The sequence below is a fragment of the Euleptes europaea genome, chromosome 18 (genome assembly GCF_029931775.1).
Source record: "Euleptes europaea isolate rEulEur1 chromosome 18, rEulEur1.hap1, whole genome shotgun sequence".
Lineage (NCBI taxonomy): Eukaryota > Metazoa > Chordata > Lepidosauria > Squamata > Sphaerodactylidae > Euleptes > Euleptes europaea.
In genome coordinates this window covers 10,507,870-10,532,378 of record NC_079329.1, presented here as the reverse complement: position 1 = coordinate 10,532,378, position 24,509 = coordinate 10,507,870, and the positions used below count along the sequence as shown (strand labels likewise).

General features: G+C 50.1%; 3 protein-coding genes across 3 annotated transcripts; 1 reads left to right on the top strand and 2 right to left on the bottom strand.

Annotated features, from left to right (window-relative positions):
- Positions 1–789: 789 nt before the first annotated feature.
- On the bottom strand, positions 790–3,165 carry LOC130489696 (crk-like protein). The gene is made up of 3 exons (XM_056863473.1): positions 2,946–3,165; positions 1,939–2,394; positions 790–978 (listed from the first exon to the last, which is right to left on the bottom strand). The coding sequence occupies exons 1-3, from the start codon at positions 3,117–3,119 to the stop codon at positions 853–855; spliced, it is 756 nt and encodes a 251-aa protein (XP_056719451.1). The 5' UTR covers positions 3,120–3,165; the 3' UTR covers positions 790–852.
- A 2,945-nt stretch (positions 3,166–6,110) lies between these two features.
- On the bottom strand, positions 6,111–9,788 carry LOC130490085 (uncharacterized). The gene is made up of 4 exons (XM_056863883.1): positions 9,701–9,788; positions 8,628–8,765; positions 7,640–7,786; positions 6,111–6,277 (listed from the first exon to the last, which is right to left on the bottom strand). Exons 1-4 carry the CDS (start codon positions 9,704–9,706, stop codon positions 6,152–6,154), a joined length of 417 nt encoding a protein of 138 aa, XP_056719861.1. The 5' UTR covers positions 9,707–9,788; the 3' UTR covers positions 6,111–6,151.
- Positions 9,789–16,059: 6,271 nt separating this feature from the next.
- Positions 16,060–24,509, top strand: TLCD3B (TLC domain containing 3B). The gene is made up of 5 exons (XM_056863599.1): positions 16,060–16,205; positions 18,170–18,253; positions 23,199–23,421; positions 23,548–23,643; positions 24,192–24,509. The coding sequence occupies exons 1-5, from the start codon at positions 16,081–16,083 to the stop codon at positions 24,507–24,509; spliced, it is 846 nt and encodes a 281-aa protein (XP_056719577.1). The 5' UTR covers positions 16,060–16,080.

The window sequence follows — 24,509 nt, the reverse complement described above, 5'->3', positions numbered from 1 at the left end:
GGAAAACAAAATGCAGAAACACCACTCCCTGGTAGAAACCAAGAAGCCCCAATGAGGCCTTGGTACTAACAGCATCAAGTTTCCCTGCTGCCTAAAGCAACAGGCTTGGATCCAGTTTACCATGGCAACGGTCTAGGCCTGGATTATGATGCTGGTTACCGTAGCAACATGGCTACTCTTCTCCCACACTTCACCCTTTGCCCCCTTTTCCCAGAATGAGTAAATATCGGCACAGAATAGCTTAGCAGGAAACTTTTAATTAACAAGGCAGTTTGGAACAAACAAATGGGGTGGGATTCCCGTCCTCCACCAAAGCCAAGCACTCTCTCTGCCCCATGCGAGCAAAGTCAACATCGACGACAAAAAATAATAATAATTACACAAAGAAGTAAAGGGGTCAACAATCAAAGGCCCTAAGGATCAGCACTAAGGGCTCAGAGCTTAGGGGTGGGTGGGTCATAGGATTTCGAACTGCGAGATTCAAGGGCACATAACCAAGGTTTCAAATCACAAGGCCGAAGGGTCAGAGTTCCTAGCGAACAACTATGACGGAATCCATAAAAGGTCAATGTCCGGAAAAGTCAACTAACCACAGCATTTAAGAACAGTGAGTGAGTCGAGGAGCCATCTTTATAAGGTAAGGCGTTTGAGGTGGTAGAAGCTGTCAGTATCCGAGGAGCATCAATGAACCGACGCTCTGTAACATCCACTGGGGGAGGTCAAAATTCAAGGTTTTTGTGTCAGGAAGGATGGGCTTGAAGATGGCGAGAAGCTCAGAGGCGCGGGTCAGAGTTCGGGACTTGTGACCTCCTCAGGGGAAAATTTAAAAAGTTCAGGGGTGACACCAAATGCTCAGCTGGCTTCCTCGGGGTCGAGGACTTTGACGTGGGTGAACGGGAAGTGGCCGCGGCGCCCATTCAGCTCCCCCTCCCATTGGCCGTTGACATTCATCTTGGTAACAGCAATGAGGTCACCCACCTGCAGAGCACCAACGAGAGACTTGGGGTTAGAAAGGAGAGAGGGTCATTTCCCCAACCCCAGTCCCTCAGCCCCACCAGCAGGCTGCTAGTCTTATCTTTTCCCATACAACCCCTTCTTCCGTACACACCCTCACCCAGTCGGCTGCATCTCCTCGTCCTTCAATATCATTTTGACCCAGGATCAAGGCTTTGGGTTGTATCAGATTTGTGTTGGTCCTATATCACTCCTCAGAAATGTTATTTGTTTCCCGTTATCTGACATCCGGGAGTGACAAAACCCAACTGCCCCTATGTTTGTTTTTAAAGTTCCTAACCTTCGAGATCCACAGAAAGTATGTTGTTAACCAGCAAAGGGGGGGGGGGGAACCAGTCTACTAAGAGACCGCATGGGCCTTTTGTATTCCATGTAGGTTGAAATAATTCCCCCCTTTGCCTCAGCAAATGGACTAAGTAGGGGAGGGGCTGTGGCTCAGTGGCAGAGCGTCTGCTTGTCATGCCGAAGGTCCCAGGTTAAATCCCAGGCATCTCCAGTTAAAGGGACTAGGCAAGTAGGTGATGTGAAAGACCCCTGCCTGAGACCCTGGAGAGCTGCTGCCGGTTTGAGTAGACAGTACTGACTGATGGACCAAGGGTGTAATTCAGAATAAGGCAGCTTCATGTGTTCATGTGACTATGTCTGCCTCCTTCTCTCAACCCCTCTGCTGCTTCTCAAGCATTCAGATTTGCAACTATCCACCAACATTTCTGCAAATACAGCCATACCACTTAAAATATTTTATCTGAATTAGGTTAAAGTGGCAAGACCCATTCAGGAATTTTGTTCAGGGATGCGAAGAGGGCTAGTACCAAAGGTACGGCTCGCTGTTACTGCAGACAGGTTTATCAAGCACGCCTTCCCCCATGCAATTGTCCTAACTTTCCAGATCCTGAAATAATCAGCATAATTCCCAACGCTCACCTCAAAGGCCAGGGCCGTCTTGTCGTTGGCCCCTGGAACCCTCCGTTGCACTGCTCTTGCGATTACCGGAGCATGGCGAGGGGCACCGTGGCTGCTGGGGTGAGCATACGGGCAGGGCTGGACATAGGGCACAGGAATCATCCCCACACGCCCATCCGCGCGCTGCGCTGTCCACCACTGCTCCTCAGGCTTGGCCAGCACCCTCAGCGGTTCCCCTTTGGAGAATGGGAGGTCCTCCTGATCACGGCCAACGAAATCGTAGAGGGCGCGCACCCATTCGCCAGCAGGAGGGGGCTGAGCAGATGCAGGGGCCACGACCCGGCCCACAGGGGCCACCAGGGTGGTAGTGTCCAGGTAGTGGAGGCGGTAGAAATCGAGCAGAGAAGGGAAACCATCAAACTCATGCTCTCCAATCCGTAGGCGCCCAGGGAGGCTGTTTATGATGTAGTGAGAGACCTGGAGGAAACATAACGGCAGAGAAGCATGTTGTCATGAGTCTCTTTCACACCTGCCAATTAATGCACTTTCAATCCACTTTGCAGCTGGATTTTACTGTATGAAATGACAAAATCCACTTCCAAACAATTGTTAAAGTGCATTGAAATTGGATTGAAAGTGCATTATTAAGCATGTGTGAAAGCGCCCTCAGTGTCAATATTATTATTTTGCCATCAAGTCACGTTTGACTTATGGCGGCCCCCAGGTGGGGTTTTTAAGGCAGGAGACTTTCAGATGTGGTTTGCCATTGCCTGCCCCTGAGTCACGACCCTGGTATTCCTTGGAGGTCTCCCATGTAAATACTTGCCAGGGTCGGCCCTGCTTAGTTTCTGAGATCTGATGAAATTAGGCTAGCCTGGGTTATCCAGGTCAGGGCCAGTCTCAATACGCACATGGCCAAACTCCTGTTTCTCATGTGCAACCACACCCACACTGTCAAATTAGTCCACAGCTCCAGCACCCTCCTTCCACTTCTAAAGCACCTTTTCCCGCAAAGCCCCAGAACTCACCTTGGAGTTCTCGCTGACAGAGAGCACGTAGTCTCCAGGGCACGTGGTACTGTCCCGCACCAAGAAGGTTCCGTGGCGGTGTCCCTGGAGATAGGCAGCTGCTTCCTGCCGGCTCAGAGCTCCCATATACCACTCGTGAGCATCCCCAAAAGCCGACATGGCTTGGAGAAGCATGAGGTGGTGGAAGATCCACCACCCCTTCCCACAGTATTGTTCTCAACAAAACTGATATAGGTGCCTCAGTGTTTAGGAGCAGTTTTTGCGAACTAGAAAACCCGCCTGTTGGATATTTAGAGCGCAACTTCCATTTAGCAGCAACTGATTTCCTCAAATCCACGTAATTGTCAAATAATCCACCCCACCCCAGAATAAAGTATTTCCTTGGTACTGTATAATTCCACCCAAGCTTTCTTATTATACACCTGAAGTAACCAGAATAAGCCACCCTCCCCAATAATTACGGTATGTTTCCAAATTTGGAAGAAACCTCTTGGAAACACAAATAAGACTTCAGCAGTCTGAAATAAAGCTGGGTGTCTGGCAGATTTACGTAGCCCCTAAATTCCTCTCCATCTCCAATATATTACAGAACGTCAAGAATTACAGCACAGCTTTTCTTCAATGATCTACTCCATTAAAAGCTAAACAGGTACTCAAAGTCAAATTCTGCCAAGTAACCATCAATATACAATAAAATCAAATCACTACATGGAACATCCGCTGGGGAATAAATACGGCTTTTGAAAATCCTCAGGCATCCGAAACTCCCTACAACGTTAAGGGGTGTTTCTGGTGAATTAACTTCTCACACACACCCCATTCAGTTCACAAGGAAATCTTACCAAAATGGGATGAGGCTGTATATTTCTTGAGTGAAGGTTTGGGGGGGGGCAATCCTTCTCACGCCCTAACATTTCCCAAACGCCAAGGCGCGCAGACCCATACAATGAAACGAACACCTTCTACAGGATTGCAACGCCCTAGAGTTTACGCGCCCATCCCATTCGTAGGTAGATGCCCCTAAAAAGGATTCGGGTTCCAACAGAGAGCCCAGCCCACGAAACAAGCAGAAAGGGGTCAGCACACCCCCGGCGCCCCCAAAAACCTTCCCGCCGCTTGCCCAAACCCAGGAGTCCTCCCACCCCCCAAAACAGCACCCCTTAAAATAATGCAACCCCCTCGCCCCGTGACATCTCACGCGACACCCCAGCGCTGCATTGCAGCCCCTTCGACTCTGCTCGGTGACCCCTTTTTCCTCCCCCCCCCCTACCCGCACACTTAATGCACCCGACAAATCAGCTGTGCACCCTGCAAACGCGCCTCGGCGTGCAACGCGCCACAATGCAGCCTCTTCCCCCTAGTTTGCACATGTCCTTCTCCGACGCCGTCGCTCCTCCCGGGGAAACCTAGCAAGCCCCCGCCCCCTCCCCGGAGGACCCAGGCGCCCGGGCTCCCATCGCTGCCCCCCACCCCCGACCCCCTCGAAGCCCAAGGACCCCGGCCGCCCCTCCTCCCCCCCCCGCTCCAGTCTCTCCCCGCAACCCCGGCTGCGGCCGCGCGAGGGCTGATGGGAAAGTGACGCACCCCTCTCCCCCCACCCGCGCTTTCACCCCGAAACGGGTAGCCATCTTGGGGCCTGGCAAAGCGGGCCGTGAAGCCGCCGGGAAGGGAACGCCGGCGGGTTAACTACGGGCAGGCTCGCCCTGTTCCAAGATGGAGGCTTCTTTCTCATACCTTTTACGCGTGGGAGGTTTTGCCTCGGATTTGCCACTCTTTAGATCAGTGGTTCCCAACCTTTTTTTGACCAGGGACCACTAGGACTTTTTTGTTCGGTGCAGGAACCCCAAGGTTCAAAATAAAAATTCCGAGAATTTGAAAATAAACTTTAATCATAACTGTTAGTTAAACATTAAACTTAGAATAATATTTGAATATATATTTTTATAATAGAGAACTTTCAATTGAAAATATTAATTTATTATGGGTTTATAACTTTGTTTCGCGGACCTTAATTTAGTTCTTGCGGACCCCCGGTTGGGAACCAGTGCTTTAGATGCACATTTTCCCCGTCTACATTCTCAAAACTCAACAATAGACCTCCCCGCAGTTAAGTGTGCTTTGCTTGGACTCTGCCACCCAAGAGCTTTGTCTTAACCTGCATGGCTAGGCTCAATTAGCTCAGCCCTGGGTAGGGTCATCCATAGCTGCGATCATGTCATTCATAGAATCATAGAGTTGGAAGGGACCACCAGGGGCATCTAGTCCAACCCCCTGCACAATGCAGGATACTCACAACCCCACATCCCCAGTGCCCAGAAGATGGCCAAGATGCCCCACCTCCCATGAAGTGCCCAAGTTCATAGAATCAGCATTGCTGACAGATGGCCATCTGGCCTCTGCTTAAAAACCTCCAGGGAAGGAGAGCTTACCACCTCCCGAGGAAGCCTGTTTCACTGAGGAACCGCTGTTAGAAAATTCTTCCTAATGTCTAGATGGAAACACTTCTGATTTAATTTTAACCCGTTGGTTTTGGTCCGACATTCTGGGGCAACAGAAAACAACTTGTAACCATTCTGTTTACTCAGTGGCTACTTAATCACGTTGCTTTTTCTTCATCTTTGCACGTGTGTTCTGTATGTTTATTAGTTAACTCTCTGTTCTCCCACAAAGCTGTCCTGAAGCTATCTCCATTCCTGCTGGGTTTTCTTCCTTTTCCATAACCGTGTGCTTTCACATACTGGAAGACAGTTGATTCCCCCCCCCCCCCCACAGGCTGCTGGTTCTCACTCAGGCCAGCTGGCAATGATAATATCCTCAACATGTCCTTCCAGCCTGAAACACAAACCTGAGTTTGGAAAGGAAAGAAAACTCATTTGACTAGTTTGGCTTTTCCATAAATCCAGACGCAATATACTATCAAACAGCCTCACTTTCCATTCTCATTAAAGACAGAAAAGCGGATATATAATTCATTTTATTTTATTTTAAAAAACAACAACACTGTAGCTTTTATAAAAACAATAATCACAAACACGCATTACAAAAACCAAAACACATCAGAAATTAAAAAAACCACTTTGCATCAGAAGACTTCTTTTTTTGCCAGGCAGGCGAGTCCCTCTTTTCTGGTCCACTGCTACAGCAGACGCCTCCCGTGTTCCTACATCATGGGCGTAATTTCCTGTAACTTTCAGGTTGAGAGCCCCTCATCGCAATTTTATCTCGAAGCAAATGCAATTGATGCTCTGACAGTCTGGGGGCTGGTAGGCACAGGCACAGTCGCAGAGTGGACACCAGCTGGGCAGGGTGGAGCAAGACCCCCTGTCCCAACCCTATGAGGAAGGAAAAAAACCAGACTCTGTTAACCTGCAAGACCACCTGCCTCAAGATGGCAAATACAGAATAATGACAACAGTTGGTGGGGGGAAGTTGTATTTAAAGATTTGCACCAGTAAAGGAAAGAAGAGTTGGTTTTTATATGCCCACTTTCTCTACCACTTAAGGCAGGATCAAACCAGCTTACAATCGCCTTCCCTTCCCCGCAACAGACACCCTGTGAGGTAGGTGGGGCTGAGAGAGCTCTAAGGGGATGGTTGCCTTGATGCTTTGCCCTTTCTTCTTACAAAAAATAATCAGAAACTCTTCCAGAATATGCAAGATGCTTTAAAATGAGTCACATGGACACATGAAGCTGCCTTATACTGAATCAGACCCTTGGTCAAAGTCAGTATTGTCTACTCAGACTGGCAGTGGCAAACTGTTACTGATGGATAAATCCCCAGAAGTCACCAAGCATGTCGCTGAATTTCTTGCAATTGACATAAAGACAGAGAGAGAGACAGAGAATTATGGTTTAGGACAAGAACGATGACTATAGAGATGTAATACTGTATTTGTTATTAATGGGTCCATATTAATGGGTTTTATTAGCCTGAAATATGAGAAGGAGATCCTTTTTAATGTTAGTTATATACTGATTTTAACAGATTGTCATTTTATGATGGAACACTTTTTTTTTCTTTTAAGGCACCTGTATAAGTGAGCCCTGTGGTGCAGAGTGGTAAGCTGCAGTACTGCAGTCCAAGCTCTGCTCACGACCTGAGTTCGATCCCGATGGGAGTTGGTTTCAAGTAGCCGGCTCAAGGTTGACTCAGACTTCCATCCTTCCGAGGTCGGTAAAATGAGTACCCAGCTTGCTGGGGGTAAAGGGAAGATGACTGGGGAAGGCACTGGCAAACCACCCCGTAAACACAGTCTGCCTAGTAAACATCAGGATGTGACATCACCCCATGGGTCAGGAATGACCCAGTGCTTGCACAGGGGACCTTTACCTTTACCTTTTTTAAAATAAATGCATCTGCCAATATGGTTATTATGCCAATAAAGGTTCATGTATGTGTGTGACTGGCAGCGGCTCTCCAGGGTCTCAGGCGGAGGTCTTTTACATCACCTACTTGCCTGGTCCCTTTATCTGGAGATGCCGGGGATTGAACCTGGGACCTTCTGCATGCCAAGCAGATGCTCTACCAATGAGCCACAGCCCCGCCCCAAATGCCACTTCTCACAGTTTCATGTGAACTTCTTTCAACATGGGATGTCAACATTGTCTGCTGTCTCCAAAGACTACCAGTAATTGATATTTCTAAACAGTCAGTCAGTTGGTCACTGGGGAGAGGGGAGATGGAAGAACTCACGCTAGTGCAGCGGCAGCAGTCATCCAGACAGCGAGTTGGGGAAGGGAGGGCACAGTCACATGACTCTGCACAGGCCAAACAACATTCGCATACACTTGGCAAAGACCCCTTTTGGCACGAACAGCAGTTGGCACAGAGGCCACGGGCCTGCAAAGGGAGAAGACATAGACCACACAGTTAGGTTGGTGCGTGCAAAGTTGGCTTCTTGTTTTTCTTTTTTGTCCATTTTTATGGTTAATGTTGTTCATTTGATTGTGCTATTTAAATGTCTCCTTTTGTTATGACGCGCTGTGGATTTTAGGACCAAAGGCTGGGGTAAGAATACTGTATAAATAAAATAATCAGTGAAGATTTAATTCTGTCCCTGCTGTCTTTGATAAACCTGGTGCATATTGAAAGTAATCCAGCATTTACAGACCAGAAACAACACATATTTACAAAATGCAGTTTAAAGAAAAGCCAAGCCCACAGTGATAAACTGAAGACTGCATATCTGTTTCCTGTTATGTATTTTGGTGGTGGTGGAGAGTGCTGTCAAGTCACAGCTGATTTATGGTGACCCTGTAGGGTTTTCAAGGCAAGAGACATCCAGAGGTGGTTTGCCATTGCCTGCCTCTGCGTGGGCTGAGGGAGTTCTGAGAGAACTGTAACTAGCCCAAGGTCACCCAGCAGGTTTCATGTGGAGGAGTGGAGAATCGAACCTGGTTCTCCAGATTAGCGTCCGCTGCTCTTAACCACTACACCTCACTGTATTTTGGGGACTATCAAATAGAGAGGGCCAAGTCCTGTAGTGCATAATTAGCAATACAAATCCATCCTTTTCCCCCTTGCCCTGCCAAAGGACGGCTGGTCCCACAATTGCTGTTTCTGAGGAAGCCCCTTTACTGTGAGAAATACAGGGTCTTGCCTTGTTTAGTCCTTCCTCCTCTAAATGCCCAAAGAGGGTTTCTTTGCCCCTTCAGCTATCTCTGTCCCACACCCCAATTACCAGCAGGCACTGTCGCAGGACCAAGACCAGCATCAGGAGCAGAAGGTAGAAACCAACGGCCAAGAAGACGATGGCGGGGAGGGGCAGGAACAAAGTGGCGGCGAAAGGGAGGTCTGGTGGAGGGTTCGGCGATGGAGTCTGTAGGGTGGGGAAAGCCAGAGAGGGGAAGTTGGCAGCTTGGAGTGATGAAGAAGAGGAAAATGGAATGGAAGCAGTTACATGGCTGAGTCCAAAAGCCCAATTTGAGTGTATGGGTGCCATCCTAAAGACACTTTCCTGTGAGTAAGCCCCACTGTGTCACACAGGACTTCCTTCAGAGTAGACCTGCTTAGGATGGCTGCATTTGCCAAACAGGAGCAAAATTATCAGAGAATCATCAAACACACAATAAACATGTAGATTCTCTGACCATTAGTAAAAGGTAAAGGTACTCCCCTGTGCAAGCACCCGGTCCTTCCTGACCCATGGGATGACATCACATCCTGACGTTTACTAGGCAGACTGTTTACAGGGTGGTTTGTCATTGCCTTTCCCAGTCATTAAAGTACATGGCTGGAAATCAATGAGATGATCCAACAATGATCTGTATTCCTAAATTGAAATGTTTGGTCTGGAGCATGTAGCTTCCAAGTCTTTCTAAGGCTACTTCAAAGTAGAATCTTTCAATCCTCATCAGTTCCAGCGGGAGAAGAGGAGCAACACAGTAGTTTGACTAGCGATACAAGAAGAGTTGGTTTTTATATGCCGACTTTCTCTACCACTTTAAGGAAGAATCAAACCGGCTTAGAGTCAACCTCCCTTCCCCTCCCAGCAACAGACACCCTGTGAGGTAGGTGGGGCTGAGAGAGCTCTAAGAGAGCTGTGACTAGCCCAGCTGGCTTCATGTGGAGGTGTGGGGAAACAAATCCAGTTCACCAGATTAGCCTCCACCGTTCATGTGGAGGAGTGGGGAATCAAAGCCGGTCCACCAGATTAGAGTCCACATCTCCAAGCCATCGCTCTTAACCACTACACGTCGCTGGCTCTCACAAAGTGTAGTATGCCTACAAAAGTAATGAGGAGTCTCTGCTTACTGCCATTCCAAAATTGGAAGGAGGGCCTCAACATGGGAGGGACTAAGATTCAACCCCTGGAGGCTCCATTGATGACCCTGGAAGAAGACAGAAAATTGTTTTCACAAAGCATATCAACCATGCTTCCACTTTCCCCCACTGTTTCACCCTCAAGAAAATAACAACCTCCTAGAGCAAGAGACCAGGATTTACTCTGTATCAAATCTAAACTTCCCTTCTTTGCCAAACTTTCAAATATACTACTCTTGCATAATACGGACTTCAAGGAGCCATCTCAGCCATACTGTATACATCTGTGTACCTGGTCCATATTAACAGCATGGATTATTTTCTGCCATAAGTATGCCTTCACGTAGAACTTATTGGGATAATTCATGAACACATGAAGCTGCCTTATACCGAATCAGACCCTTGGTCCATCAAAGTCAGCATTGTCTACTCTGACCGGCAGCAGATCTCCAGGGTCTCAGGCAGGGGTCTTTCACATCACCTACTTGCCTGGTCCCTTTTAACTGGAGAAGCCGGGGATTGAACCTGGGACTTTCTGTATGCCAAGCAGACACTCTGCCACAGCCCCTCATTTTTTTTAATGCAAGGAAGCTGGATTTTTTTTTTTGTCTTGGACGTCCCTTCTGTAAAGCACCCACCTGCCCCTTTGTCAACAAACAAGGGTTGTCAGGTCCCTCTTCGCTATTGGCGGGTTTTTTTGGGGGGGGGGCAAAGCCTGAGGAGGGTGGGGTTTGGGGAAGGGAAGGACTTCACTGCCACAGAGTCCAATTGCAAGAGCGGCCATTTTCTCCAGGGGAACTGATCTCTATCGGCTGGAGATCAGTTGTAATAGCAGGAGATCTCCAGCTAGTACCTGGAGGCTGGCAACCCTAGCAACGAAGAAGGTGCCATCCGCAACCACCCTCTTCCCAGGACTAGACAAAAGAGAATCCCTGGAACAGCCTCGTGCCAATACCAAGTGAGCAACAAACCCCGTGAACACTCGTCACTGACGATGCAACAGTATTAATAGTCATCAGGGGCGGGAACTCCGTTTCCACCCTCCTGAATACAAATTCGGGCGATGCACAGCCATACGGTCCGAGCCTCAGGTTTACGCGTCCCTTCGTTGCCTTGGAGACCGCCGCCGAAGCCGGAAATGGCGCTACGGATCCACTCAGCGACCAAACTTTCCTTACGCGCCGGTTGTCATTCCGCGGAAGTACATTCAAGAACCGAAAGAGAAAGAGCACCGGAAGTGGTTTACGTCACCTGATGCGACGCCGCAGCCTCGTCGGCAAGGGTTCAGCCCTACTGCCCCTCCCCCGGCCCAGTGCTTCGCTTTCCGCCGGAAATGCGGCGCCTGCGCCAGAAGTGACGTCACTAAAGATGCTCGCTGATCCGTAGCAATAGGGGGAGGACGGCCCAATAGGGATTGCGGGCTCTTAAGCCACGCCCCCCTCCAGCAGCGATAACTGACGGCCGTTAATTACCTTATTGCTCTATATCGAGCACAAACCTCTCCGCCCCCTCTCACCGTCAGCCTAAATATTCTCCCTCAGGATTTTCCTTCTCTTATTAACCTCCCACACCCCTTAACTCGGAGAATCCCCACTAAACGATCTACCCAGCAACGAGATTATTTTAAAGAAACGCCATTGGCTCGTTGCCGCAACCAATCAGAGTTTGGGGAACGGGAGACCCATCCCGCTTCTAAATTCATGGGTTTTTTTCGGGAGGCCGCTGCCTCCGCTCGTCGCGCATGCGCAGTTCTGTAGTCACACTCGCGTTTCACGCAACTGCGCCTGCGTGCGAGGAGGAGGCGGGATGGCGAACGGCGATGGTCTGCAGTGTCGCACATGCGCATAAGTGCTCCTTTCCCCGCACTGTTGCGGGTTGGTGGTGGTTGCCGTTGCCATGGAAACCAGGACTCTCACGTTTTCTCTCCACAACGGTCGAGGAGGAGCGAGAGAGAATGGCGTGCAAATATATTCTGTAATAATTTAACTATATTAACAGACACCTCGTTAATTAATCCCATGGATGGGTGGGAGGCCGAAAGTCTATGTATGCAAATTCATTCAAATTGACCACAGGGCGAAATGTATCTGCATTAATTAAACCACCATCTTAAGTAATGTGCAAATCCTCTAGCTAATTTCATTTTTTAAAGCAGCTTTGCTTCATTCATGTTCTTGAAAGCTAAACTAATGTTTAATTTGCTTAAAATCGCCTCTTTCCCTTCCCAATACATTGACATTGTTCCTCTTTGTTTTCATTTGAAAAGGCTTGTTTAAAAAAAAAACTCCTTAGTTAGACTTTTGGTATTTCTCCCTAAAGTAACTTTTGTGACTGGATGTGGCCTTTGTCTAGCCCTATGTTTTTTTAAAACTTTATTTTATATGACTGTATAATATTTCTTTGTGTGTTGTACTAAGCTACTGAATGAACATGCTAAAAAGTGGTGGGAAGTATTTTAAATGAATAAAGTTATTTTTTCTAGATGCCAAGATACAAGTTTCAATGTTTGAACCAGCTATAGTTTAGTTCCTAGCCAAGTTCTTTAGATTTTCTAAATCCGCCCTTAACAATGCATGGCAATCGCTAATTGAGCGCAACAAATTTTATTCTCCACACTGATAGCCAAACAATTATCAAAATTTACTTAGTAAATATACATCTTTTTTTTAACCATCAAGTCACATCTGACTTATGGTGACCCATGGTGAGGTTGTATAGGCAAGATAGGTTAAGAGGTGGTTTGCCATTGCCTGCCTCTGCATCACAACCCTAGTATTCCTTGGAGGTCTCCTATCCAAATACTTGCCAGGGTTGACCCTTCTTAGCTTCTGAGATCTGATGAGATCAGGTTAGCCTGGGCTACCCTGGTCAGGGCTAAATATTAGGGTTGTCAACCTCCAGGTAGTAGCAGGCAATCTCCTGCTATTACAACTGATCTCCAGCTGATAGAGATCAGTTCCCCTGGAGAAAATGGCCGCTTTGGCAATTGGACTCTATGGCATTGAAGCCCCTCCCCTCCCCAAACCACACCCTCTTCAGGCTCCACCCCAAAAACCTCCCGCCAGTGGCAAAGAGAGACCTGTCAACCCTACTAAATATACATCTTTACAAAGTCTGATACTACATTTTCCTTCACAAAGCAAACACTTCAATAGGTTTTTTTGTGGGGGGTTTTGCACCTTGGTTAATACTTTTTCACATGTACCAAAAGAAGTACTAATCAGTTACCATTAATGCACTTTCTTTTAAGGTAGGTCTGCAGTGCCCTACAAATATTTGCCCACAATGTAGCACAGAGGTACATACCCAAGCCCTTTGGTTTCATGAATGTATTCTTTGATTAAACTTAACACTATTGGATCAAAAATGAACATGCTGTGTAGTCGATGAACTATTCCTAAGTACTGTTTATATATTAGTGTACTACCACATCTAAAACTAATTATTTAGACATTCAATTTTGAGGTGCTATTGAACTAATATGTTAAAGGAATAATCAAGAAAGGTGCCAACATCTGAGTCTTTTTTGTGTGGACAGCAGCCCTTTTGTGGAAGAGGGCCAGCATGATGTAGTGGTTAAGGGCGATGGTTTGGAGCCATGGACTCTGATCTGGAAAACTGGGTTTGATTCCCCACTCTTCCACATGAGCGGTGGAGGCTAATCTGGTGAACTGGATTTGTTTGCCTACTCCTACACATGAAGTCAGCTGGTCATAGCTCTGTTAGAGCTCTCTCAGCCCCACTTACCTCACAGGGTGTCTGTTGTGGGGAGCAGAAGGGAAGGTGATTGTAAGCCAGTTTGAGTCTCCCTTAAGTGGTAGAGAAAGTCGGCATATAAAAACCAACTCCTTCTGTTAGACACACACCCCTGTGTTGTTTATGGTGACCCATGTCTTTAAGCAGAGGCTGGACAAGCACTTGTCAGGGATACTCTAGGCTGATCCTGCATTAAGCAGGGGGTTGGCCTAGAAGACCTGTATGGCCCCTTCCAACTCTGTATTTTTTTTTAAATTTGTGCTCAGATTTTATTTGTTATTACTTGTTTATCTCACCTTTTCTCCAGGGGGCTCAGAATGGTACAGATGACCTTCCCCTTAAACCTGACCCTCTCAACAAACCTGTGAGCTAGATATGGCTGTGATCCAACTGAGCTACATTGTTGGGATGTGTGTGTTGCACTCAGCCTTAAAACCTGATCTAAGCCCAAAATGCTCTCACTGCTTTTTATCACCAAGGGGGTTCTTTCGTTGCCCGAGTCGTTTCCTTTCTGATGAATTAATTAATTGTAGTATTGGGATTTGGTCACTTAGCTGTTATAGAAGCAGAATATCTGCAGGTGTGGAAGTTTCAATTACATCTTAATTAGCTCCTTAGGGAAAGAACTCTTCTCGACATGCCCCACCCTCCATAGAGGCAGATGCACAGAACAGCCCTGGTGTAACTGATCCCCTATGCTGTACTTACTAAGATGACCCTGGAACCGGTAGGTTTATTGGTTGAGGGCTAATATAAGCAAATTCTTTCATGGTTGATTTCAGTAACTTTGAAAGGTATTAATATTGCTCTTACCGAAGCAAATCAGGTTTCAATTTTTGCCCAACAGCAGATGGGGGCGGGCGCTAGGACTCAAAAAAGAACACCTCAGGAAGCATAATGGTAGTGTCCAAATATTCTGGAATTATGTGTTTAAAGATTTTTTTAAATCAATGTAGTCAAAAGTAAACTTTGTTTACAATTGATTAAAAAAAAACTCCCAAGCCTCACGATAGCATGCCAAATTCTAGCCAGGAAGTATTTGGAAAGTTTTAATTCTAGCAGGAAAGTTATTCTTTATAGTTTGTCCTCAGCATCAGATTCTCAGAGGGACGTTTCTTCCATCCATGGAGGTTCCATTTACTATCAAGGGTAACAACCTAACAACCCCAGATAGGTTTCTGTAATAGAAGATTAAATGAATAACTAGGAAGTTGGTCTGGTCTGATGTGGTATGTCATGGGTACTGCATTAACGTACTCTTAGAGGAAGGGGCTAATGTATAGATTAGAGGGCTAATAGAACAATAACCTGCTAAATCTCTTAATTTCTGCCCCCATCCTTTTGTAGACCCACAGTCTTTTCATCCAGGGCTTCGTCACCTACCATTGCTTCTTCTGGATGCTACGTTTGCTTCTGATTCACTTTGGGAAGCTGGAAGAAGTCAATGCAGTCTATGTATCTGCCAGGTGAGAGGCCTCCCAGATGCCTGGGTTTTTTGAGGGGGGTGGTTGGCACAAGTAAGCTGTGACTTGAGGGCCCTTCCCACCACCACAAAGAAGCCCAATGGCTTTAAAGTAGCAATATAAACTTTGGGCAGCCAGAAAAGCTGTAATTTTTATATTTAGCCACAAGGGGTCACTGCTGCTTTAGTTTCTAGACTCTTTCCCACCCCACCTATCAAAGGTCACATCAGGGTCACCTGCTCAGCAGGTGGAGTTTTTACTGGAGGATTAGCCCTAATACTCTGGAGATGGGAGGGGTTAACTGCCCCCCCAATCACACTCGATCAAACCTCTTCCATCCCCAGCGCAACACTGACCCAATACTCACAAACGAGGCTCAGATTATGGGATCAGCCAAATCATCCTGCCGAGCAAAAACGGGGTGTACAAATTGGGGGAAATTATGCCCGAGCATCGAGAGAGTTAAATCCTGCTCCCGGTTAGATGGCTGCGGACTGGGTGAGACATCCCAGGTCTGATTAGCTACTGCTTCCCATTTAAAACAGGCAAACGTCAGGGAAGCTCCCTGCCAGTGGTGGTGGGGTGGGGGGGATTTTTTAACAGCCAGAATGGCCGGATTCTTCCCCTGTCCCAAACCCTGAGCTCCTTCCCACCCAGCTCCGGTTTGCCATCCCAAAGCGCGCCCCCTTCTGACTCCCTCACCCACCTGCAGCCCAGGCCTCCAAACTGGCCCTCCCCCTCCCTTTCCCTTCCTCCCCCACAATGCATTTCAACCCTGACCCACAGCCCCCTCACTGTGCCGTGTCCTCGGCTTTTACTACTCTCCCAGCTGATCCACCCCTTTCTGCCAGTCCCTCCGCACGCCACAGGCCACTGTCTCTTTAAGTTCCTCCCCGCACTGCTGACAGCTGCTCCCCCGCTCCCCCTCCCTCCCTCCCTCCCTCCCTCCCCTGGCTCTGTCTCTCTCTCTGTCTGTCACAGCAGCTCTGCTTGGGACCCACCCGCCACACCGCCGTCCCCCCCTTCCCTCTCCATCCCCCCTCACCCCCTCGGGTACCATGAGCCTTCCCCGAGGGTAGCCCCGCTGACCCTCCCCACCTGCGCTGCCCCCCCTCCCCCCAAGTCCCCCCCCCAACTGCAGCCCGAAGCGAGATGTTTCACGCCCTGGTAGCAGGGGGCATTGTCTTCCCTGGCCTCTTCTTGTTGTCCAAGAACGGCCTCAAGTGGCTGCCGTGGCTGCGATGGGAGGAGGCCGACGCGGTCATCGTCTCCGCCAGGTAACCGGGGATGCAGAGGAAAGGATGCGGTGAGGGATCCAGGAGCCGCGGGTGGGCAGTCAGCAGGCCTCAGGTGTGGGGGGAGAGGACCCCCTCTTTGTCGCTTTGGGAAGGGGAGAAAAGGAGCCCTGTTGCCGGGGCTTTGGCGAAGGGGGTGGCAGCCGAGACTCCTCAGAAAGGGGAGTGGTGTACGTTGCAGTGAAGAGGAAGAGCTGTGAAGTCAGTTTCTCCCGGGAGGCTCAGTGGATCCAAGAAGGAGAAGAGGGTGGGGGGCCAGGAGGTCCGGGTCTGATGGGAGTGGGGTATGCCGGGCTGCAACCTGCGCCTCCTTACTGTTTGTCTCTTTAAAGGATCGCTAGCAGGTAAGGAGAGGCCAGGAGCCAGGGATCTCCGGGCGAGGAGTACAGTCTGGTTGATTACAGTGGGGCTGCGAGCCAGAACTCCCGAGTCCTCTGGGAGAGATTGAGGCTTATTAATTTAGAGCGAAGGGCTGAGCACGGGCTGGACCAGGACGATAAGTTGCCACTCACTCGTGAGGTCAACCGGTGCTGGCAATGATCTCCTTTTGCCCGGGATATCTGGAGCCACAAATTGAAGCGTGTGAACTTTAGGGTTAGGGTTTGGGAAGGTCTGCCAGGGATCGGGGCAGTCATCTGGAGCCATGTCTGGGAGTATCAAAAACTGGTCCTTGCGGGGGGTGGGCAGCACCAGGAGGACCAATGGATGGAGGACCAGGAGGCCTGGCTCTTCTCATCGCTTGGAATGTTTACCCAGGCACCTCTGTGCGGACAGTCTCCAGCCATCACATGATCATGTTGCACTGCAGGGTCAAGGGGCAGCGGGGTCTCCCAGTCCTCCAGCTCTCCATGTTGCCCATCCCCTCTAGATCCCCTATAGGTGTGGGAAGGAAAAAGGACTACAGATTGCAAGTGATGTTTTGGAGGAGGGAGCTCTAAAGCAAGAGTGTCAAACGTATGGCTCGAGGGCCGGACCTGGCCCCTCAGGAACTCTTATCCGGCAGGCGAGGCAACCAAGGTAGCTACCCCCCCTTCCCACTCCCAATCTGGGCTGGCGAGGCATGGCCCATCCCAACCAAGTGACATTTATGTCATATATGGCCCTCCTAACAAATGGGGAGGGGCTGTGGCTCTGTGGTAGAGCCTCTGCTTGGTATGCAGAAGGTCCCAGGTTCAATCCCCGGCATCTCCAGTTAAAAAGACTAGGTGAGTAGGTGATGTGAAAGTCCTCTGCCTGAGACCCTGGAGAGGCACTGCCGGTCTGAGTAGACAATACTGACTTTGATGGACCCAGGGTCTGATTCAGTATAAGGCAGCTTCACGTGTTCATTTTTAGAGGAGGGGCGGTGGCTCAGTGGTAGAGCATCTGCTTGGCATGCAGAAGGTCCCAGGTTCAGCCACCGGCATCTCCAGTTAAAGGGACTGGGCAGGTAGGTGATGTGAAAGGCCTCTGCCTGAGACCCTGGGGAGCCGTTGCCAGTCAGAGTAGACAATACTGACTATGGAACACATGAAGTTGCCTTCTACTGAATCAGACCCTTGGTCCGTCAAAGTCAGTATTGTCTACTCAGACCAGCAGCGGCTCTCCAGCATCTCAGGCAGAGTTCTTTCACATCACCTATTTTCCCAGTTCCTTTAACTGGAGATGCCAGGGATTGAACCTGGAACCTTCTGCATGCCAAGCAGAGGCTCTACCACTGAGCCACGGCCCCTCCCCAAAATGGACTTTGATGGCCCAGGGGTCTGATTCAGTATAAGGCAGCTTCATGTGTTCATGTGAGTTCGACACCCCTGCTCTAAGGAGCATTTGGGGGGGGGGGTTTCTGCAGGCCTGGAATGCAGAGTTCAGACCAGGATCAGTCTGCAGGGGGGCTCTGCAAAGGCGACCAAGTGGGGAAAAGGCTGTTTGACTTGTTTCCCTTCCTCCCCTTTCTCCCCACTCAACAGGCTCGTCTCCTCGGTGCAGGCCATCATGGCTTCTACCGTCGGCTACATCGTCTCCTCGTCCTGCAAGCACATCATCGACGACCAGTAAGTCAGCATTTGCCCGTGTGCTGGGGCGACACTGCAGAGCGGGGCCTCCTTCCCCTCCTCACTGCGCCCACCCCTTCAAAACCTCAGGCCTCTGGATCCAGCCCGGCAGCATATTGGCAAGGTCACTCTAGCGGGAAACCCGACACCCATGCCGGGACGGGCACCAAATTTAGAACGGGATGACAGTGACATGTGGAAGGCAGATGTGCAGCGGCAGAGGGTAGGGCAGTTCGATACTGGGAAGAGGGCACTGCTGTGCCGTGCACTGGTCTTGCCAGCAGGAGGCGCTGTGGGAGGGCAGTGCAGGGCCTTGTCTGGCATGAGAAAGCCTCTTGCCATTCCTGTCCCATAAGGAGGGTATTTGGACAAGGAGGGTGGGTAAAAGAAAGGAATGTGAAGGGAGAGAGCCAGCATGGTGTAGTTGTTAAGAACGGTGGTTTGGAGCGGTGGACTCTGATCTGGAGAACCGGGTTTGGTTCCCCACTCCTCCACATGAGTGGTGGAGGCTAATCTGGTGAACTGGGTTTGTTTCCCTGCTCCTCCACCCGAAGCCAGCTGGGTGACCTTGGGCAACTTACAGCTCTCTTAGAGCTCTCTCAGCCTCACCTACCTCACAGGGTGTCTGCTGTGGGGAGGGGAGGCGATTGTAAGCCGGTGTGAGTCTCCCTTAAGTGGTAGAGAAAGTCGGCATATAAAACCCAGCTCTTCTTCCCTACAGGTGGCGCTGGAGGGAGCCGGGCACAGGTGACCATAGTCGAAGCTGAGGCATACTGGCCCATCGGAGGCAGGGTGCTCTCCATGGTACTGCAAGCACTCAGGGTTCTTTCTTTCCTGTGTCAGCACCATGGACAGCCCCCTTCACCCAAAACCTCCCCAAGCGCCCACACCACAGTCCAGTAATATAATTTATTGTGATCCTTGACCAGTATTACGAGGTTAAAACATCATTAAAACAACAATAGTTCAATACAACAGAAAAATAGCTGCACGAACGTTCGGGCTAGTCAAATGGGTTTAAAACTCTGCATCCGCTTTAGCATCGTTTCCCCCTTACGTGTCCCGAGGCAGAATTTAGCTGCTTTTCTGGATACCCAGGGCTTTCCATCAGACAACAGATATTCCAGTTTAGCCACGTCAGATTCATCAAGAAATCCAACTAACGCTGTCCGGAGATACTTTGATCTCACACCGCAGTCTATGTGGGAGGTGAGCTCAGGTTTCCCAGAGAGGTTGCCGAAGCGAGCCCAGGGAAAGAATTTGGCTGTCCCGTTGAATGCTGGGAGATCCGCCAGACCCGAGTCTCTGCAGAAAACCGATTTGGCAGGAGGGCAGCTCTGCGGGGCAAGCAGGAATTTAGCAGCGCCAGAGCTCTCTAAGGAGGGGGAAGGAGAGTGGGGTGTGTGTGTTGTGATGCCTGGATTCTCTCTTCACTGTTCGGGCGGCCCCTCCTGGCTTCGTCATCAAGATTGTTTCCTTTCACTCTAATGAGTTTAGCAGGGATTATTTCCCTTCCCCCTGACTGGGACTCTCGATGGGCCATGTGTGTTAATTCCCTCACAGGAGGGAGCAGGGGAGGGGATTAGACCAAAGCAACAGCTGTTTCCACCGCCGATTTGAGGTCTTTGCGCCCACAATTAGCTTTATTGGGCGGCCAGTGATGACGGATTCCCTGAGCTTCCTGGAATGGGAGTGGGCTCTGAGTGTGTGAAATCTAGACCAGAGGCTGGATTTCTGGGTTCTTCAGGAGCGAGCTCTGATTGGTTAGAGCACGGGGTTTCGGAGGCAGGGCTGCTAGATTGTCTTGCGGGTGTTGGAGCAAGTCTCAGTTAAATTTTGCCCATTTTTGCAAACAATATCCGTATGCTCTTCATACTGGGAATGTCAAAGCCTTGCTGGGAAGTGACGGGAGGTTTTCCTGGCAGTCTTTCAACTACAGTCCAGTGTGTCCTTAACTGACCCCCCCCCCCCAATGCCAGGAACAACAAATGAAATCATATGCATGGTCCCTCCACCAGGACCTCCCCCACCTTACACACACATAAAATGCCCCTCAAATCCTGCTGCCTCCTTTGCTCTCCCAGTTCTGGGCACCCCCTAAAGTCCGTTTGGGCCGCTGAGTCTAGCACTGCAGCATCTAGCCGGCTTCCCTGGCATTTGGCCTAATCACCTTGCCTGCAGAGCAGGGCCTGTTGTCAGCACAAATGCCCAGGCGAGCTGCAGCAAAAGAGGGGAGGGAGGAGGGCAAAGAGAACTCTGTCAGGATGTGGCAGGAAGTCACAGCCCCTATTTAAAGAAACAGCACTCTGTTTGCACCTGACTCAGCCTCCCTACTTGCGGTGGGGGGGGGGGGAGTGGATCAGGGCCAGAAGAAGCACATCTAGGAGTCCCAGAATTTTCACTCCTCCTTGCCTGAAGAGGAACAAAATTAAACCTGTAATCACATGAACACATGAAGCTGCCTTATACTGAATCAGATCATTGGTCCATCAAAGTCAGTACTGTCTACTCAAACCAGCAGCGGCTCTCCAGGGTCTCAGGCAGAGGTGTCTCACATTATCTACCTGCCTAGTCCTTTTAACTGGAGATGCCAGGGGTTGAACCTGGGACCTTCTGCCTGCCAAGCAGATGCCTCTACCACTGAGCCACAGCCCCTCCCTTTAGAGTTAATCCTGTTGACTTTTATAGAAGCCCTCCCCCGCTCCAGTTTTGAAACAAGGTTCCTGGTCAAAAGGCAGAGGGTCCGCAGCCATGAATAAGCCTAAACTTCCTGCATGTTAAGGGGACTGAAGGGTGCCCTGCAGGGGTTGGCCACTGCGCTGAATTGTGGCTGTCAGTATGGAAAGGTGATGGCAGAGCAGGCCTTGGGGGTGGAGAGTCACAGACCAGTCTGTTGGTAGCCATACTTGGCGTGGGTTGGGAGGGAGAAGAACTGAGGTGAGCCCAGTGTGGTGGCAGCCAAAGGTTGCGATCTGGGCCTGAAGGACACCGTTGGGGAACAGGGCAAGGCAGGAACAGCGTTCTCACTGACCTTCCAAGCGGAGTGCAGCAGTAGCAGCAGGTCATCAATATTCATTGATCGTGGCCTTCAGCCTGTTCCAAGGGGGGTAGGGGACGTCCCACTGCTCCCTGACAGGAGGCAAATGCCATGCTGGGGTTTATTAGGAAAGGGACAGAAAAACTAAACAGCCGGTGTCATAGTGCCCCGTTATAGGTCTGTGGTATGGCCCGTTCAAGAAGACTGGATGCAGTTCTGGTCACTGTATCTGAGAAAACATATCACAGACTGGGGGGAAGGGCAGGCGAAGGGGGTTGAAGCACCTTCCTTGTTAGGAACGGCGAAAAGAGTCTGCTGCTTTCCAGTGTAGAAAAAAGATGATTGGGGGTAGTGGTAGAGACAGAGTCATAGAGTTGGAAGGGACCATAGAGGCCACCTAGTCCAACCCCCTGCTCAATGCAGGATCAGCCTAAAGCCTCCCTGGCAAGTGTTCAGCCACTGCTTGAAGACTGCCAGTGAGGACATGAAGCTGCCCTCTACTGAATCAGACCATCGGCCCATCAAGTTCAGTATTGTCTACTCAGACTGGCAGCAGCTCTCCAGGGTCTCCGGCAGAGAGAGGTCTTTCACATCACCCTCTGCCTGGCCCCTCTTCATGGCTCTCCAGGATCTCAGGCTGAGGACTTTCACTTCACCTACTTGCCTGGTCCCTTAAACTGGAGATGCTGGGGACTGAACCTGGGACCTTCTGCCTGCCAAGCAGAGGCTCTACCACTGAGCTCACCACCTTCCTAGGCAGCCGATTCCACTGCTGAACTACTCTTACTGTAGAAAAATGTTCCTAATATCTAGCCTTTCCACCCATAATTTAAACCCATTATTGCGAGTCCTATCCTCTGCTGCCAACAGGAACAGCTCCCTGCCCTCCTCTAAGTGACAGCCCTTCAAAATAGAGAGAGCAATCATGTCCCCCCTCAACCTCCCCTTCTCCAGACTAAACTTTCAACCTCCTCTTCTCCAGATTTATCAATGTATACATGGGCTTGGAGAAAGTAGACAGAGAGAACTTATCTCCCTGTCCCATAATACTGGCACTCTTGGCCACCCAATGGTTTTGGTGCACAACAGATTGGACATAGAAGGCAATACTTCTTAAATTGTGGTATTCACCACCAGTGGACGTAGTGTTGGCCGCTTGTATAGATGGCTTTAGAATAAGGACTGGACAGATGCATGGGAGATCTATTGATGGCTATTAGCTGTGATGACTCAAGGGAACCTCCACATTCAGAGACAGTAAACCCTCTGACCATGAAGAGAAAGCCTTGACATTTGTGCCCTGTTTCTTGGCCCCTCGGGGTACATGGGTTGACTGCTGGGTGATGCAGGATACTGATCTAAGTGGATCACTGATCCACTTTAGCCGGGCCCTTATGTTCTTAAGATGACTGAAGGGGATCTGATAACCATCTTCAAGTACTTGAAGGGCTGTCATATAGAGGATGGTGCCAAGTTGTTTTCTGCTGCTCCAGAAGGTCGGACCAGAACCAACAGGTTGGAATTAAATCAAAAGACTTTCCAACTAGACAGTAGGAAGAATTTTGTAACAGTCAGAGCGGTTCCTCAGTGGAACAGGCTTCCTCGGGAGGTGGTGGGCTCTCCTTCGCTGGAGGTTTTTAAGCAGAGGCTAGATGGCCATCTGTAAGCAATGTTGATTCTATGATCTTAGGCAGATGATGAGAGGGAGGGCACCTTGGCCATCTTCGGAGCATGAAGTATGGGTCACTGGGGTGTGGGGGGGGAGGTAGTTGTGAATTTCCTGCATTGTGCAGGGGGTTGGACTAGATGACCGTGGTGGTCCCTTCCAATTCTATGATTCAGTACCGTGCCTTGACGCTACAGTAACTCAGTCCCACAAACTTACCCTTTGCTTTCACCCCTTTCCAGACACTGGCTGACTGCCACCTACACCCAGTTTGCCATTCCCTACTTCATCTACGACATCTACGCCATGTTCATGTGCCATTGGCACAAGCACCGGGTCAAGGGGCACGAGGCCGCGGCGGGAGCACGATCGCTGCGCGCCGTCACCCGCACCTACTTGCACAAGGAGTTCCTCATGGTGGTTCACCACCTCTTCATGGTGCTGGTCTGCTTCCCTGTGTCTGTGGTGAGTTGGGGGAACGGCTGGGCAAGGCGCGTGATGCGCCTGCCCTTGGAGTGCAGAGGGGGGGCGCTCTGCCCTTAAAAGCTGCTCCCCAAAACGGTCACTCCTCTCCAATGTCTTCCACTGCAGCTTTGGCGCCAGGGCAAGGGAGACTTCTTCCTGGGCTGCATGCTAATGGCTGAAGTCAGCACCCCTTTTGTCTGCCTCGGCAAGGTCCTCATTCTGGTAAGTGTGTGTCCTGGCTCTGTGGGTTTCCTGGGGAAAGAATGTAATGCAGTGGGGCTGGGCAGTTTCCCCTGGGAGGAAAAGCAGTCCTGGCAGATGAGAGCAAGGCCTTCCGGTTTGGCTGAAAGTTGAGTTTGGCAGAGAAAGGGGGGGGCGAACACATGAATGCATGAATGCATGAAGCTGCCTTATACTGAATCCAAGCCCTTGGTCCATCAAAGTCAGTATTGTCTGCTCAGACCGGCAGTGGCTCTCCAGGGTCTCAGGCAGCTGCTCTTCAGGGTCTTTCACATCACCTACTCGCCTAGTCCCTTTAACTGGAGATGCCAGGGATTGAACCTGGGACCTTCTGCATGCCAAACAAATGCTCTACCACTAAGCCATGGCCCCTCTTCATGGCTCTCCAGGGTCTCAGGCTGAGGTCTTTCACTTCACCTACTTGCCTGGTCCCTTAAACTGGAGATGCTGGGGATTGAACCTGGAACCTTCTGCATGCCAAGCAGATGCTCTACCACTGACCCATTTTCTTGGCCTTCTTCCTCCCACAGTACAAGCAGCAGCACACCCTTCTGCATAAGGTGAACGGGGTCATCATGCTGGTGACATTCTTCTGCTGCCGGATCCTGCTCTTCCCATACATGTACTGGGTATACGGGAAGTACGTTGGGCTCCCCCTCTACCGCGTGCCCTTCTCCATCCCCGCTGAGTACAACTTGGGGTCGGCGATCCTCATGGCGCCCCAGCTTTACTGGTTCGGCCTCATCTGCCGTGGGGCCTTCCGCGTTTTTTCCCGTGCCCGGAGGGCCGGGAAGGACCAGGCCTTGCGAAACGGGCACAGACCAGAGGAAGCACAGGCGCTGGACTGA

Bases quoted from the DNA above. Each gene is read 5' to 3' on its own strand.
- LOC130490085 (XM_056863883.1), bottom strand. The intron at 7,787-8,627 runs GTAATTGGGGTG...CTCCCTTTGCAG, and splicing joins TCCTGCGACAGTGCCTGCTG to GCCCGTGGCCTCTGTGCCAA. The intron at 6,278-7,639 runs GTGAGTTCTTCC...CCTTCCTCATAG, and splicing joins ACTGCTGCCGCTGCACTAGC to GGTTGGGACAGGGGGTCTTG.
- TLCD3B (XM_056863599.1), top strand. From the start codon at position 16,081: ATGTTTCACGCCCTGGTAGCAGGGGGCATTGTCTTCCCTGGCCTCTTC. The intron at 16,206-18,169 runs GTAACCGGGGAT...CCCACTCAACAG, and splicing joins GCGGTCATCGTCTCCGCCAG to GCTCGTCTCCTCGGTGCAGG. The intron at 23,422-23,547 runs GTGAGTTGGGGG...CTTCCACTGCAG, and splicing joins TCTGCTTCCCTGTGTCTGTG to CTTTGGCGCCAGGGCAAGGG.
- LOC130489696 (XM_056863473.1), bottom strand. From the start codon at position 3,119: ATGCTTCTCCAAGCCATGTCGGCTTTTGGGGATGCTCACGAGTGGTAT. The intron at 2,395-2,945 runs GTGAGTTCTGGG...TGTTTCCTCCAG, and splicing joins CTGTCAGCGAGAACTCCAAG to GTCTCTCACTACATCATAAA. The intron at 979-1,938 runs GTGAGCGTTGGG...GGTGCTCTGCAG, and splicing joins AGACGGCCCTGGCCTTTGAG to GTGGGTGACCTCATTGCTGT.